The sequence below is a fragment of the Dromiciops gliroides genome, chromosome 1 (genome assembly GCF_019393635.1).
Source record: "Dromiciops gliroides isolate mDroGli1 chromosome 1, mDroGli1.pri, whole genome shotgun sequence".
Taxonomy (NCBI): domain Eukaryota; kingdom Metazoa; phylum Chordata; class Mammalia; order Microbiotheria; family Microbiotheriidae; genus Dromiciops; species Dromiciops gliroides.
The window spans coordinates 26,678,174-26,694,964 of NC_057861.1; the positions used below are offsets into that span (position 1 = coordinate 26,678,174).

General features: G+C 56.2%; 1 protein-coding gene across 6 annotated transcripts in view; it reads right to left on the minus strand.

Moving 5' to 3' along the window:
- The window catches only part of TPCN1 (two pore segment channel 1), a 53,105-nt gene that overhangs the window by 12,839 nt on the left and 23,475 nt on the right, over window positions 1–16,791 (minus strand). For all 6 annotated transcript variants that reach the window (XM_043989119.1, XM_043989128.1, XM_043989111.1 and 3 more), the window contains 12 exons: window positions 15,674–15,798; window positions 10,794–10,970; window positions 9,634–9,747; window positions 7,978–8,108; window positions 6,726–6,814; window positions 6,259–6,293; window positions 5,764–5,822; window positions 4,918–5,017; window positions 3,250–3,366; window positions 2,023–2,147; window positions 850–898; window positions 482–545 (listed from right to left, as the gene is read on the minus strand). In XM_043989119.1, the coding sequence (XP_043845054.1) occupies window positions 482–545; window positions 850–898; window positions 2,023–2,147; window positions 3,250–3,366; window positions 4,918–5,017; window positions 5,764–5,822; window positions 6,259–6,293; window positions 6,726–6,814; window positions 7,978–8,108; window positions 9,634–9,747; window positions 10,794–10,970; window positions 15,674–15,798 (1,185 nt within the window). The remainder of the gene's footprint in view (window positions 1–481; window positions 546–849; window positions 899–2,022; window positions 2,148–3,249; window positions 3,367–4,917; window positions 5,018–5,763; window positions 5,823–6,258; window positions 6,294–6,725; window positions 6,815–7,977; window positions 8,109–9,633; window positions 9,748–10,793; window positions 10,971–15,673; window positions 15,799–16,791) is intronic.

Genomic DNA, 16,791 nt, shown 5'->3' on the forward strand with positions numbered 1-16,791 from the left:
GGCCAGCATGCTGGCCTTGTCACTCGAGAGCTTCCCATGCACTGCCTTCTAGTCTTCCCTGTGTTACACGTTAAGAGTCACACACAGGCCAAGGAGACCCAACAGAGGCAGGGTCTCTGCTCCTGGGGGCTGGCCCGGAGGCCTCCGCTCTGCTTCTCAGCTAATGGCCAGCCAAGAGCCTCCACTGACTCCACTGACGTGTACCTTTTTATTGGTCTGTTTTCAAAGCCTTTTCAATTCCAAGGATTCTCCTAACCAAGAGCCATCCTTTGTACAAAGATTTTTTTAAAAAGAGGGCAAAAAAAGAACCCTCAGTCCACATGACTCACGGACATCTCACCCCTCTGCCCCCCCTCCAGGGGTGGGGGAGGGGTAGGGTAGGGGAGGAGGGATCATCAGAATGACAAAGCACTCAGACAGTTCTCTAGTATCCCTGCTTGTTGACACTGTTGGGAGTCACTGGGTATGTTAAGGATTTTACCTTTGAAAATGAGGAAGGCCGTGCGGGGAAGCTCATCAAACCAATGCTCTTTATTGCGCTTTGCCTGTTCTCAGGAAAGAGAGAGAACGGAGGCTGAGACTGAGGCCCACAGATGGTGCCAGCCTGGACGGCTATTTGGGTCCCTCTTTTCTCCCTTCTTCCCTTCCTGCCTCCCTCCCTCTTTCTTACCTCTTTTTCTTCCCTTCTTCCTCCCTCTCTCCATTTAACTTGCTGAGAGACTGACCCTTGGGCATCTGGTTTCGAGAAGCCCCGTTCTGTGGGGCCCCACAAGGCCATGAGCCAAAGTCCTGAGTCTCCCCCACCTTCTCCAGCCCCTGCTCCCCAACCCTTCTCCCAAGTCCACTCACCTTCCACTTTAAGGCAACCACTTCATAGATATCATAAAAGTCCTTCAGGCTGTTGTGGTAAAGGGGTAGAGGGGCAAGTCACCACAAGCTTCAGGGACCCCCCAGCTCCCAGCCCATCTGCTTTTTCCACCTCCGGGGGGAAAGTTTCAGAGGTATGTGGGAGAAGCCCAAGCAAGCTCAGCTGGGGACAGTGGAGGTTCCCTCCAAATGAAGGGGCAAGGACACATCACCAGATCCCCCGTTTAGAGCTAAAAGGGACCTCAGAAGCCATCTAAGTGCAATCCCTTCATTCGATAGTGGCAGAAGTGGAGGCCAAGGGAGAAGGTGACTTGACCAAGGTCACAAAGAGAACGGAAGGACTGGGACTCAAACCCAGGTCCCCAAACTCAATGCTCTATTCTCTGAAGCTGTCTCCTCCTCAGTGTCCTTGAGAGAGCGGAGGGCTCCCAAACCCTAGGCCTTTGGCTCTAGTGATTCATCTCTAAGGGTCGTTCCTCGAGACACCAGAGCCACGACCTCAAGCTCTGATGCCCCTGAACAGCAGTGACGGATGACTTGCATCCTTGGGCCAGGAATGGGTCTGGATCTCAAAGTGACCATTTCTTGACCCAGTGGGGACTATACGCTGCCCCTCAAGGGGGTACTTCCAAGGTCTTGGCAGGGCTGGTCATTTGGTTCTTTAGGGCCCATGGAAACAAGCCTCCAGGAACTTCTGGATCCCCAGGGACCGCTCTTCCCAGTAGGGACAAGAGCAGGACACTGACAGCCGGCAGCACTGCCCGGGGCAGCCCGTGTGGGGTGGGGTGGGCTGCCCTCCTGAGGGCCCAGCTAGGGCATGGGCCTCTGCAGGTTTTGGGTCAGGGTGTCAGGGGCACATTTCTGGGACTACACGGAAAATCGATCAGAAAGCTTCTCTGGGAGGGAAGGCCTCCCACCAGACTCTTCTGGAGCTGGGGGGACCTTAAAGGCCATGTTGGCCAATCCTTTCATTTTACAAATGAGGAAACAGGCACGGCCAGGTGAAGTGACTTGTCCAAGGCCACCCAGGTTGTACACGGTCGCATATGAAGTGGCCAAGCCGGTCTGGGCCCGGGTCATCAGGCCTCTTCCCACTGAACCACACTGCCTCTCTCCATCTACTACCCCTTTCATGTCTTCCACCCAAAGACCTACCTGAGCAGAGGTGTATTGCTTTGATTCAGGGCTTTGAAGGTGAGATAGCGCTCCCGGGCCCCCATGCGGGGCTTGTAATACCGCATCAGGCCCTCAAACTGCCGGAAGGAGATGCCCGAGGGCCTCTGGAGAGGGCGAAAGGAAGGACAAGGGATGCGCCTGTGGACACAGACACCCCCTTCCCAGGGGAGCAGCCCAGCAGGGGACCGGGGTCTGCCACTGCCTGGGTCTGTCTGCACTTGCACGCCCGTCTCTCTCTCGACTGTGATGCTGGCAAGCCATGCCTCCTGTCCATCGTCTCTTAACGAGGAAGATGCGAGGAGATGACTGCTGGGTCCTTCCCTAGGGTGCCCTTCATAACCTGACCCTACACTGTCTTTCCCTCTAGGGAGGCAAGAACCACGTCTGGCAAACGCTGCCTGGGAACACTGGGCACCCACTCTCTCATTCCTCTGAGCTCAACCACTGGGCTTGTGTGTGTGTCCGTGTGTGCATGTGCATGTCTCTGTGTGTGCACACGCCTGTGTACATGTGTCAGTATGGCTTTTTCTGGGGAATGTGGATGTCTGTTTGTGTCTCTGTGTGTACACACCTGTCGGTGTGTCTCTCTATCTGTGTGCCTGTGTACACGTGACTGTGTCTCTTTCTCGGGGTGTGTGTCCGTGTGTGTGCACACATGTGTCTGTATCTATCTGTGTGCCTGTGTACACATGTCTCTTTCTGGACTTGTGTGTGTGTCTACACATGCATACATGTGTCTGTATGGCTCTTTCTGGGGAATGTGCATGTCCATGTGTGTGTCTGTTTGTGTGTGTACACACGTATTGGTGTGTCTCTCTATCTGTGTGCCTGTGTACACGTGTCTGTGTCTCTTTCTCGGGGTGTGTGTCCGTGTGTGTGCACACATGTGTCTGTATCTCTGTGTGCCTGTGTACACATGTCTCTTTCTGGACTTGTGTGTGTGTGTCTACGCATGCATACATGTCTCTGTATGGCTCTTTCTGGGGAATGTGCATGTCCATGTGTGTGTCTATTTGTGTGTGTACACATGTATTGGTGTGTCTCTCTATCTGTGTGCCTGTGTACACGTGTCTGTGTCTCTTTCTCGGGGTGTGTGTCCGTGTGTGTGCACACATGTGTCTGTATCTGTGTGCCTGTGTACACATGTCTGTGTCTCTTTCTGGGGGCATGTGTGTCCATGTGTAGCGGCGGCCCCACTCCCCATACCCGCTGGCTGATGAGCAGGCCGTACGCATGCTGGATGGCTGTGCGCTTGTGAAGTAATAATGACTTGAATTTGCGCTTCTCAATGTCGTTGAATGTGTCGAACACGACGGCCAGGAGCTGCGAGGGAACAACATTTCATATTTTAATTTGACAAAGAAGCTTCTCCTGTGCTGAAGTCAGCAGTGAAAGCATTAATACCCCTATTTTATGGATAAGGAAACTGAGGCTCACCAGCTAAGGGAGAGCCCAGCACCTTGGAGCCCCTAGCCAGGCAGGGACGCCTGGGCCAGGCAGGGATACCTAGCCTGTCCTCATAAGGCACCCGCTGATGCTCAGCTCAAACATCTGCACAGTCCGGGACTCCCCTGGCTCCCTGGGCTTCCCAGGCCGGGTCTCAGGGTCCTGTCAATGGGACTAAGGTCTCACTTGATCTTCCCTGGCCGGCTTTGGGAGGCTTGGTAGCTTCTGCATTTGTTTATCCCCTTCCCCAAGGACACACTGCTTACATTTTCTCTAAGTTGGTTTTGTTTTTCTGAAGCATAGGACTGAGTTCTATGGGATTGTTAATTGTCTAAAGCAGCATTGAGGACAGGTGAGGTGTCCCTGCCTATCTGGAGCCTCCACCAGATGCAGTCTCCCCTCCCCCCACCCTCACCCTCCATGACCACCCTAGGCTCATCAATTCTTCCCTGCCCCCATGTGACATCCAGCCCCTTCGATCCTCACACCACAACCACACCAGTCCAGGACCTCGTCACCTCTCCCTTGGACACAAGAAGGGTCTCTCAGTGGATTCACGTCCTCACCCATCCAGCAGCCAGAGCTGCCCAAAAACCTGAACCCCAAGGCACGGGCCTGAGGAGTTCTTCCCTGATCCAAAGCCTTCTGGGGCTCCCCATAGCCTCTGGTATCAGACACAGGCAGTTTAGAGCCTGTGCCATCTCGCTCCAGCCATGGGGAGAGTCTATACCACAATGCTCCGTCTCATGCCCTCTCTGTACGCATCACACTGGGCCCAGAGCTAGCTTCAGAACAGCTTCCATCTCCTGCCTCGGGTCAGACCCCATGGTGGGCCACCCCTCAACCTGCCTGGGCTCCCTCAACACCTCCGCCTCCCAGAAACCAGGGTGGCCAGGCGAGGCCCGGCGAGACTGAGTGCTCCCTCTTCCCCTCCAGTTATCTTGAGCTTACTGCACGTTTGTGCACATGCATGCCCCTGTGCAAACAGGTGCGTGCACACGTGGGGGGCTGTAAGATCCCTGGGGGTAGGGCTATCATACTTTACATTCTTGCCTTGTACTTTACGCTTAGATACATGATCAATGAGTGTTGAGTTGAGTTGGTTACGCCCCATCCTGGGCAGCACCACCACGGCTAACTTCCTCTGCCCCACACAACTTCACACTAGGCTCTGAACGGCCGCATGCTCTGCCACTGCCGCACCAGGGCTCAGTCCTCACTGGGCTACAGCCGCAGGTAGCCAGAGCCAGCCCCTTCCCCGATCTGTGCCTCGGCCGCACAGTGGCATGGGGGCTAGTTGGTTTTCAGAGCCCGCTGAGTGTGGCAGCGGGTCCACACCGTACACTTCTGTACCCTTGGCCCCCTCTCACGCACATCCTCCCAGCCCGAGCCTCAGGCTTGGTCAAGGCCTCCTCGCTGCCCACTCACCAGGTTCATGATGAAGTAGAGCTCGATGGAGAGGTACACGATGAAGAAGATGCAGGACCAGGGGCTCCGGGAGTATGAGGGCATCATGACATCTGGGAAGCTGAGCCCCCACAGAGGCAGAGAGAGTCAGCCACCCTCTGCAGCTCTGAGTCAGCTTGGGCCCCGGGTGGCGGGGCAGGTGGGGGGGGGGAAGAAGGGGGCTGCTGCCCTCCCCCCAAGGGCAGCCCCCCTAGTCCCTGTCTGCCTCTGACTAAGCTTCCCTCCCCGTCCCTGCCCAAAAGAGCCCCAAGAGTGATGGCTGATGGGGCCTTGGCCAAGTTCCCGATGTGGCAGGGGCATAGGGGGCTGCAAGCTCAGAGAGGCCGCAGCCCTGCTTCTCCTCAGGATCCTGGCTGATCCTCCCCTCTGGGCTGGGAGCACCAGGCCGACTTAGAGCCCAGAGGCCCGCAGAGAGGAGCCCCAGGCCAACGCCTGTAACGCACCAGGCTCTGGGGAAGCTCACCTCCCTAATGGACACCAGAGACCTGGGTGGCCTCCCCAGCAAGAACATCAGTAAATCCTGACTTATTCCGTAAGGGGGGCTGCCTCCCACTCCCCACCGGGAGCACATGGGGGGCGTCTCTCAGAAAAGGGCAGGAAAGGACCCACCACACCCAGGGACCCAGAGAATGACGACTGAGTCTCTCTGGGAGAAGAAACCATTGTTCAGGAAGGGAAGTAGGAAGCTTATTCTAAAGTAAGCCAGGAGGTTTTCTGGGAAGGAAGCCGCAAACACTGAGATGCTCCCGAGGCCTGTCGGGGACCAGCAGAGGGCAACAGTGGGCCCCGCCCGCACCAACAACGTACTTGGCCGTGGTGAGCAGGACGAAGAGGCTGACGATGCTGTTCTCCAAGGTGTTGAAGTACTGCAAAGGAGGCGAGAGGAGCCTGAGGGGAAGGCCCAGGGCAGGCCCGGAGCCCTTGGGACAGGGAGTCCCCTCCGTACCACCTTGCCCCTTGCTCTTCCACCCCAGGGGAATGGCCCAGGGAAGGCTCAGGCTTCTGGGTCCTGTGGCCATTTGTCCTGGCCCCCAGGCCAGGCTGAGGCATCCCCAGAGACGGACCCTCCTCAGTCAGAGGGTGGGATCTGCCCGTGGCTCTACCCTGTGCTACGCTCTGGGGGCAGGCCACTTATCTCTGAAGGGCTGCAGTGTCAGCCCACGGCCTGGAGCTTGCCGAATGCCTGTGCACAGTGTGGAAGTGCCTCTGACACAGACTAACAAGTGACCCTGAGCAGCCCCCGGCTGCCCCATGAGGGAAGAGAGCCCGGGGAGAAGGAGCGTGAATCTGCCGATGACTTACCGGGTCCGAGGGATTTGGGGAGAACAAGTAAAATCCTAGGAGACAGAAGAAACAACACACAGTCGGCTTTAGATGGTCCAGCGGCCGGGCGGGGCCCAAGGGAGCAGAGGCCAGGCCCAGGCTTTTCCTTCCTCCTCCCCAGGGCCCACTCCCTGAGGCAGCCCAAGCATCCAGGGACAAGAGGAGGGGGCAGCCAGTATGGGGGAACTGAGGCCTGGCCCGGGAGTCAGGACCCTCAGGTGTGTGTGACCCAGCCAGGTCCCTCCCAGCCTCCGGGGCCTCTGCTTCCCAGACGTACAGCAGGAGCATCACCCTACACTGAGTCAGAGTCTAGAGCAGGCGCTGAGCCCTGTGTGCGCCACAGCAGCAGGAACGAGACAAAGCCCGAATTCCACACCAAGACCGTGACTTATCGCGGAGGCAGACGGGCGTGCACTCGGAGGGCCCCGGACGTAGAAGGGACTCACCCAAGATGGCGAAAATCACCATGAAGAAGAGCAGCAGCAGCAGAATGTCAATGAAGGGGGGAAGGGATTGGAAGATCTGCCGCAGGTTGCTGGGAGGGAAGAAATGATGGGGGCAGGTCACATGGTAGGCCCTAGGAAGGGAGGGGGACAGGGGGAGCTGGGTGCAACAGAGAGTGGCAGACTAGGCATCAGAAGTCCTGAATTCAAATCCCAGCTTGAGGTGTGTGCACGCACACGTATGTGGGGTATATTTTTTCCCTGCTGTAATATTTAGGGTCAATTAATTAGCCTCTCTGTGCCCCATTTCCCACATCTTTTTTTTGTGTGTGTGGGGGAGGGCAATGAGGGTTAAGTGACTTGCCCAGGGTCACACAGCTAGTAAGTGTCAAGTGTCTGAGGCTGGATCTGAACTCAGGTCCTCCTGATTCCAGGGCCAGTGCTTTATCCACTGGGCCACCTAGCTGCCCCCATTTTTCACATCTTTAAAATGGGCCCAATAACAGCTGTGCTGCCCACCTCAGGAGCCCCATAGAAGAATGCATGTAAATGGTCTGTAAGCCCCAAACCACTCTAGGAGTGACTTTATCTTATTCTCTCCACGGGACCCTCTTGGCCTGGGTGGGGGATGAGAGTCTCCCCGCAGGCCAGGGGGCCCTTTGCCACAGGGGGTGTGGCGGATCACTGGGGGCTAGGGGCCAACAGCAGAGCGGGCTGCCTTCTTGGGACGGGAAGGGAAGGCAGGCGGAGAAGGCAGCTGCAGGAGGCTGGCTGTGGCTGTCCCTGGCAGGATATCCGAGTGGGAGAGAGCTCAGGGCGCCTCCTTTAGTAGTGCTGCTTTGCAGGTAGCAGACAAGGCCACAGAGCAGATTTTACTAATTCTTAGGACTCATTAGGCCTCTGGACTCCTCATTCTATAGTCTCCAGTATGACCCGCATCCTGAGAAGAAGATCTATGCAGCCAAGAGACCAGACAGTACCCGGACCACTCCCGGCGCTCAATCGACGACCCCCTGATCCCACGCAGAAATGCCACAATGACCAAACCCATCTGGGCCTCAGCAACCTCGCTAGACAGCCCTAACCCATTACACAGATGGGGTGGGGGTTCCTGGCCAAGGACACCATGACCCAGCTCTAAGGGAGGATGGCAGCCTGGGCCGACTCCAGGAACAGAGGGTCCCACTTGGAGTGCCTGGAAGCCTGCCCGACAGCCCAGCCCCGTGGCCCCTTCGCCCCTTCGCCCCCTGCTCACCGACGGACAGCACCGCAGTATCGGCAGTCCACCAAGAAGATGCAGCGCAGGGCCCGGGTCACCCGCACGTGTGATGTCTGACGAACCAGTACCACAATGGCTTCCGCAAACTGGACAAGCAGCACAACCGTCTGTGGGGAAGGAGGCACAGGGGAGTTGGCCCATCTAAGCATCTTGTGGAAACCCCGCTGAGTCTGGTCCCCACGCCAGGCCCCTGGGACCTTTCCCTGGCACGGCTGTTCCTAGGGCAGAGACCCAGAGCTGCCCGAAGACCAGAAGAACAAGGGGGCGGGTGGGGCATGGGGGAAAGTTCAGGGAAAGTCTTATCACCACCAGCCCAGTCTTAAACATCCAAAGAATGGGCAGGAATTGGGAGGGGGCTCTTTGAAGGGGCATGCATGCAGGCTGCCCAAATCCAAGCCCCTTCCCTGACTGCCCCAGCCCAGAGTGATGAAGGCAGGAGTATCAACAGCAGCAACAGCCACTGCTGTGGTGCCGTGTGGCTCCTGCAGTGCTATGCGGATAACTCTGTGAGTACTACGCCAGGTCACAAACAAGCATCTTACCCAAGGTCACACAGCATGAAGGGGTAGGTCTGGGCTTCAAACCTACATCTTACACCCAAGCCCAGTGTTCCTTCCCCGGACTTTGCTGCCTGCCTCTGAATTCCTCCAGCATCACCAGTCTGTCACTCATCCTGGTACAATCTCATGCACCATCTCATACCACCTCTGTCACCCAGGTACATTTCCTCCTCCAACTAGCCTGTACACATCTCAAAAGCAGCATGCTAGCCTGGTTTCCTCTGGGCTCAGGCGGGCATCGGCCTAGATGTTTAGAAGGCATGGAGAAAGGCACATGGGCGGCAGCCTCCAGGAACTCACTGGGGTCCACCAAAGCCCTTTCCTTTGCTATTTCTGTCAATAACACACCCACAGGGGCAGCTGGGTGGCTCAGTGGCTAGTACACTAGTCAGGAGGACCCGAGTTCAAATTTGACTTCAGACACTCACTAGCTGTATGATCCTGGGCAAGTCACTTCACCCCAATGAATGAATGGGGAAAAACATGCCCATTTTCCAAGTCACCTAGACTCAAAATCCTGTAGTCATCAGACCTCCCTGTTACCCCTCAGTCCAATAAACTAGGTTCTTCACAATTCTCTCTCTCTCTCTCTCTCTCTCTCTGTCTCTCTCTCTGTCTCTCTCTCTCTCTCTCCCCTGCTTTCTCTTCCCACTACTGCTGCCTGAGATCAGGCCCTCACCATCTCTCACCTGGGCTACTAAAAGAGCCCTCCGACCTTCTCCCCCAACCTGCCGTCTCGACCTGCTCCAGAGCATTCTGCGTGTGGCCTTGTGGAAAAGCCCTGGATTTGGAACCAGGAGACCCAGACTTCAGTCCCCGCTCTGCCCTTATTTGCTGGGTCACCTTGGGTGAGTAACTCGCCCTTGGAGGGCCTTCCTTTACTCATCCATAAAATGGGGAGGGGGGCGCCTGGTATTTGGGGAGGTCTCTTGCACCACCAGCATTCTACAGTTAAAGGTACCATCCACAGTGCCCTGGAGAGGACTAAAGGCACAGGGGCTGCTCTGGGTAAATCGTCCTGGCAGAACTGCAGCAGGGAGATAAGATCGAGGGAGATGGGCACAGGCGTTACCTTGACCATGGTGCGTTTGTGCCGGATAAAGGTGCGGAAGCCCAGCCAGCGCATCTTCATGCACAGCTCGAAGACCACCACCATCAGGGCGAACAGCTCCAGGGTCGCATGTACCTGTAACGTCCCCAAAGGGCACAATGAGGGGCTCTGTCAACCTCCCCCAGCCCGAGTTGAGGGTCTGGGGGGACATGGCCGAGTGCCCGGTGTCAGAGTGACCCCGGGCTGGGACCCGGTGCTGGGAAGGGTCACTGGTGAGTCAGGAGAGCGGGGTTCAGACCTTGCCTCGCTGCTTCCTACTTGTGGGGATTTCGCTCACGTCTGTCCCTTTTCTGGGTCTTCTTCATCTTTAAGATGAGGGGGTGGATTAGACCATCCCTGGCTTTCTCCTCCAGCCCCAAGTCCTGTGGTTCTAAAACCTGGCTCTGGCTTCCCCCAGGGACCGTCTAGGTAACGGGGATCTTCTCATCCCATCTAAACACAAACTCCCTCTTTCTGCGACAGACACCGTGGTCCCAAGACACTGCGACTAAGCTAAGGACGCACTGGTCTTTCAAAGGGGGTAAGAATGGACTGGGGAAACGGAGAACTGCCTAACAGCCCGAGAGAACATTGTTCCACTGCCGATGGCTGTTTGAAACCCCGAGGGGACACCACAGGGCCAGGTACCATGGAGCCACATCTCCCTGGTGTTCCCATCTGTCCCTAGGGAAATGCCATAGGAGCTGGACGATCATGCTGTTGGCTGCAGTCTTCCCCCTTGGTGATGCTTCGCTCGCTTGGGAAGGAGGGGGAGCCAGCCCCAAGCCCTGAGACACACGTGCTTTCCAACGAGAGGAGGTCCAGGCTGGCTTGGGTTTTCAAGGCTACGTGAGCCTCAGGCATAAGGAACAGGGACTTATGGGGCTGACGGAGCAATGACTGGGCTCCAGCAACAATTTTTGGGCCCTGATCCCCCTTAAGCTACGGCCTCTCTAAATCCGGACCTCTTCTTGGCAATAACCCCCTGGATGTCTACCCCACGCCCAAGGTAGACAAGGGGCTCTGAGGGTCTAGGATAGCCTTCCTCTCATTGGCCAGCCATTCTCTTGCTCTTTCCATACCTTTCCCACCCAACCCCCGAGGGGCGCCCTTGGCCCCGTGGTCTCTCCCAGGGCACTCACATAAATGCCAAGCCGGAGAGCGGGGACCGCGGGAGCCTCACAGAGAGAGAGCAGCAGCAGGAGCAGAGCCGTGGTCAGCTCCATCAGGTAGAACAGGTGGTTGTGGACAAAGAGGTAGGCAGCCAGGGCGCGGGCATTCTTGGGGTGAGTGAAGAACTTGTCATTATTCTCACCTTCCTGAAACACAAAGAGCAGAGGGGAAGGAGTCAGCACCAGGGGGTCTGAGGTTGGGATGAGAAGAGATGCAGAATTAGGTGACCTCACCTTCACAGGACCTGCCTCAGCCTCCCCCGCTCCCCCCCAGCTCAGAGGGCCTCACCATTAAGTGACCATTAAGCTCTGGGGAGAGTGATGGAGAGGGAGGGAAGCCTGGGCAGTCTTCTGAAGCCAACGGCCCCTCTTCTGAGGTCTCCTTGGCCCCCAGAGCCCTCTTCTCTAGTCCCTTGGAAGGCCCCTCCATCCTCCAGTCACCCAGGCTGGCCAGAGCCTCAGCTCCCCACTCACTCTCTCTGCTGCTGGGTCTGGCCGTTTCCGCCTTCAGAACACATCTCTCATAGGCCCCCTTCCCTCCCCTTGGCACGGGCCCTCCTCACCTCCCACCTGGACTCCTGCTGCTTGCCCTCCCGGCCTCTGGTGTCTCTGAGCTCTGGGCTACTCTCCACCGGCTGCCAGAGCAAACTCCCCAAGGTGCGGGTCTGGCAGGGTGGGCCCACTGCTCACCACGCCCACTGGATGTTTAAAGCCCTTTGCGGGCCACTCCCCTTTGCACTCTCTGGGATCCAGCGGCCTGGGCCCTTCTTGTTATTGCTTAAACACGAGGCCGAGCCACAACCTCCCATGCCTAGAATTGGTGTTGTTGTTCAGTTGTTTCAGTCATGCCTGCCTTTTCCCAGCCCCGTTTGGGGTTTTCCTGGCAGAGATACTGGAGGGGTTTGTCATTTCCTTCTCCAGCTCATTTTCCAGATGAGGAAACTGAGGCAAACAGGGTGAAGTGACTTGCCCAGGATCACACAGCTAGGAGGTGTCTGAGGCTGGATGTGAACTCAGGAGGATGAGTCTTCCTGCAGGGCTCTATGCTCCCTCTGAGATGACCTCTCATTTACACAGTCAATTATTTGCATGTTGTCTCCCCACGTTAGGCTGGCAGCTCCCTGGGGCAGGTGATAGTACTCCTTCCTTTGGAGGTATTAGCAGTGCCAGGCGATACGGCGGCCTCAAAGAATGCCACCTCCCATTGAACTTCCCCGCTAGGGAAGGCACCTCCTCCATTGATCTGGTACCTCCTGTTCCTCCAGGCTCCATGGATGGTGGCCGGCGGGAGCTCCCCCTCTTCCCCCCAAGCCCCCTCCTTCCCTGTTTCTGCTCTGGGTCTGTCATCACCTCAAGCCTCTGGAGATCCGAGATTCTTAATTCTGTGTGTTTGCATGTCCGGTCCGGTACCTGGCATACCATAAGCACTTAATAAATGCGTGTCCAATGGAAGGGAATCTCCAGACTCCCTGAGGCTGCTGAGCAAGATCCCACTCCTCAAGCATCAGCCCTGTGGGCCCCGAGCTGCTGAGGGTCCCCCCCCCCCACACACACACAAAGAAATGCTGAACCAGAGGAAAGACCCGACTCCAGCATTTATGAAGCGCCCACCACGTGCCAGGTACCTGCTGACAAGGACTTTACAGACATCATCTCATTTGATCCTCACAACAACCCTGAGAGGTAGAGGCTACCATGATGCCCATTCTACAGATGACGAGACTGAGGCAGATGGAGGTTAAGTGACGAGTCTGAGGCTGGATTTGCACTCAGGTCTTCCAGACTGAGCACTGCAGACCCGATGCTCTGTTCCATTTAAGGATCTCTCCAGTGGCTGAGAAGATGCCACCAGGCACACAAGGACAGGGATGGAGCCTTAATGGCTGAGCCTGCTACGGAAGCAGGTGGTGAGGGAGAGGGGGGAGCTGACTCCACAGGCACAAGGCCCTCTGCCACCTCTGGTTCAGGAGGCTCCACCGGGGACCCCTCAGTCCTGAGGACAGCCTGGGTCCGTCTACTCAACAAAACCCGGGCAGCTTCCAGGCTGGGCGGCCTTGCTTCGGCAGGGGCTTGGGCAAACCATTTCCCTGTTGTCATCTGTAAAGAACGGGAGGCCACAGGGGAGGCAGGGAGGGAACAAAGGCTTGCTCCTGGCACTAGGGTCTGTCTACACCTTGGGTTTTCTGAGGCAGCTCCAATTTCTAGGGGGGAAACACGGTGCTTTGGGGAGCTTGTGCTGAACCTCAATGACAAATATCCGAGTCAGCTGCACTCAAGCCTGAGTGAGAGTCGGGGCTGCCGGTTCAGGAAGCTATTCTACCAGGGCAACTTGGGTCTTGCCTCCTGGCCCTGGCCCTGCCCCAGTGCCCAGGGTCCCGGCCTTGGCAGAGGCCGGCTGTCCCCAGCTGCTCTGTTGGATCCAGTGCCCAAGCCCCAAGGGAAGCCCCAAGTCTTCTGTCCTAAATGAACTCCATTAGAAGGATAGAAGGCCCCAGGGCAGGCTGCCCGCCCACCTGCTAGGGAGGGCAGGGGCCTATCCAGAGGGATACTGAGGCCAGGGCCGGCTCTGGAAGCCAGCGACAGCTACCGCAGAACACACAAGTGGAAGGATGCTCCAGAAGAAGGGAATTTGAGCTCTTCCCAAACTGCTCCCGGCCAAGTGAGGCCGCTTCAGTAGATCTGAGCCAGCAGCCAAGTCAAAAAGAGATCCGGGGCAGGAAGGATGTTCTGACCTACAAGAGGGCCCAAGGGGGCTCCCCCCCCCCCACCAGCATGAGCCACTGGACAGCCAGCGGTGCGCTAACGGAACTGACACCGCCTCCCTCCATCAAGCCCAGAGTCCCGACAAACACTCGTCAGTCATGACAGAGAGCAGGGGGATGAGCCCTCCAGGTCCCTCCAACACCACAAGAACTCAGCATCGTGCCTGGCACATGGCGGCATTTAATAGATGCTTGTTGATGTAACCATGGTGGTCCTGGTAAGGTTCCGCCACAATGCAGCCCTACTCGAGGCTGGCCCCACTCGCCAAACTCCCACACGGGTAAATTCTCTCTAGGGCTTTGACAAGGCCTTTCCAGCCCCAGCCACCAGCCCTCCCTTGGCCCCCTCCCCTCTGACCATCTTGTTCTGGCCCACTCTAGTCCCACCTCACCAACTATCTTCTAGGCATCTCCAACTCAACAAGTCTAAAGCAGAGCTCACTATCTCCCCCACCCCATGCTTCCCCTTTATAACCTTCCCTGATATCTGAACCCACAGTGGCAGGCAAGGGCACCCCCACGCCCCCAGTCTCCAAAGGTCTCCACCTCTCTGGCACCCCCAATTCCTCACTTGCACCCAATTCAATAAATATTAACTGAGTGCCTACTGTGCGCCAGGCACCAAATCCACTGCCAAATCTTGTTGTTCTGACCGACACAACATCCCCCTGTGCCTCCCTGGTCTGTGGCCCACCCAGTCCCTGCCCTCGCTCTGCACCTCATCACCTCTTTCCTGAATGACAGCAACTGTTTCCTACCTGGTCTCCCTGACTCGTCCCTCCCCACTCCAATCCAGGCTGCCATGATGATTTACCTAAAGCAGGGCTGTGCCCCGTCATCCCCCCCACCCCCACTCAGAGTCTGGTGGAGGAGAGAATAAAAACTGCCCAGAACCCAAAGCCCTTCACAGCCCCCAGCCCCTCTGGTCCTGCCATTTTCCAGACCCTTCTTCGCCCTCTGTGTCCTCTACAAGACGGTTCCTTGTTGCTCCCCACACATGGCCTGTCCGTGGGCTGCCCCATATCCATGGGCTGTCCCACATCCACAGGCTACCCCACATCCAGGGGCTATCCCACACCTCCCGCCCCTCACACTGACTGAGGAGCCCCTCGTCACTGTCCCTTCCCTTCTGCAGCCTGTCTCCCCCTCAGAGCGGAAGCCCTCTGAGAGCAGGCACTGACTTGCTTCTGCATCTATACACTTAGCACAGAGTAAGAGGAGCTCGATGGTTTTTAAAAATTCATCCCTTCATTCATCTCTGTCCCAAAGGATGTGATAAGGGCCTGCCTGTGTGGGGCGCTTCCTCCAGATGCTTCCCACCTAAGATCAGACTGGAGGAAGCAAAGAGAATGAAAAGGGTGATAGACAGATACAGGACCCCCCCCCCCCCAAATATGTGCATGGAATCCGATCAAGTGACTGGCAGCTTTACATGGAGAGCCGTGAGGGATGGGATGGGGGAGAAGGTGAAGGGGGGAAAAAAATCACTGATTCACATGCAGTCCTTTGGGGAAAGTCTCTCTCCATACAATAGCACCAACCTAGCATCATCAGGTTGTGATAGCTAAAAGTTCTGGATATGACGGGACAGCTGGATCATGGCAGAAAAGGTAAACATTAATCAAGATACATTTTGAAAAGGCACTTAGTCTCCACAGTAAGCCAAGGAATTTTAAAAAGCAAACTGCCTGACTGCCCCAATCATAACCCTGTGGACACCTCCTATGATGTAGCGCGTATAAAGAAAGCCTACCCCTTGAGCTTGCTAACTCTAGGCTTCCCTGGATTTCTGGGTCAGATGGAAGGGGAGAGGCAGGAATTAATTAATCAATAAATCAAATAAGTAATTAATCAAATAATCAATCTATTCATCCATCCATCCGTCCGTCCATCCATCCATCCATCCATCCATTTGTTCCTTTGTTTGTTTGTTCATTCATTCATTCGTGCATACAACATTTAGGACTTTGCCCTTAAGCAACTGACTGCTGTGGTTTGACTCAGGAAGGCCAAGAGGCTAGCTCTGAACTGGACTATGGCATTCCTGGCAAACACAGTGCCCTGCACAGGAGGGGGAGAAAAACCTACCTGGAGGTAGATTGCCGCCTCTTGATAGTTCATTTCCCAGGTGGGTCTGGTGGGACTTGAGGGGCTCCCATTCCCTGAGTCTGGGCTGAACACCCTCAAGTCACCGATAATATAGTTGCCTCCATCTGCAATAGACAAGATGCACAGTTGGCAGAGGAAGTGGCAGGAGAGAGGTTAATTCATAGCCTAAACATCGAGATGAGTTGATGGCCTGAAACAGGACTAAAGCTGATCCAAGGCTGGTAAAAATAATAAAATAATAATAATAATAATAATAATGTGCATGTGCTTATCAAATCCCTGCATTTCCAGGATTTTCTTTTGTTGCCGTAGGCCTTCCCTCCACTGGGCCGGGTCACAGCCTCGCTGGGATTTGGGAGATAATCTCAAAGTGGCTGCAGCCAAATAGTCCATCACCTTGTGGCCAGCCTGGGCACGAGCCTCTCTGAATTTCGCTTGGCTGGCCTTGGGTGGACAGGGCCCAGGCCTGCACCGGCAGCTAGGCCAGCCTGGCAGGACCTGCCTGATCTCTGGCTCTGCTGACATCACTTCTGAGAATCCAGGGTCAGCCCCGCACCAGGAGGGCTCAGCAGAGGATGCCTGTGTCCCCCCTCCTAACTTGTCTCTCTGACTCAAGTCCCTTCCTGCTGCCGAAGTGATTTTCCTAAAGTGTGGCGTTGACCATGGTACCACCCCCCACCCCACCTCTGTGGCTCCCTATTACTCCCAGGACCAAACAGAATATGCTCGATTTGAGCTTTCATGCCCTTCCCACCTGGTCCCCTGCTACCTTTCCAACCTTCTTGTTCATCCCTCTCCTCCACATATTGTCACCGTCCTGCCCAATCGACCTATTTGTCATCACGTGTGTGCACGCACACGTATGCATGCACGCACGCACGGCACCATCTTCTAGTACCTATACCTGAAGGGCCCTCCCTCACCATCTCCTTCTCTTGGAATGCCTGGATTCCTCTCAGACTCAGCTGAAGCACTGCCTTCTCCAAGATAGCTTTCCTGACCATCCCCAAGGGGCTGGTGCTGCCCCCCAGCCCACAAACCGCCCCATCCACTTTCTAAATATTCTCTCCATTTGTCTTCAAGAGAACAAAGCTCTT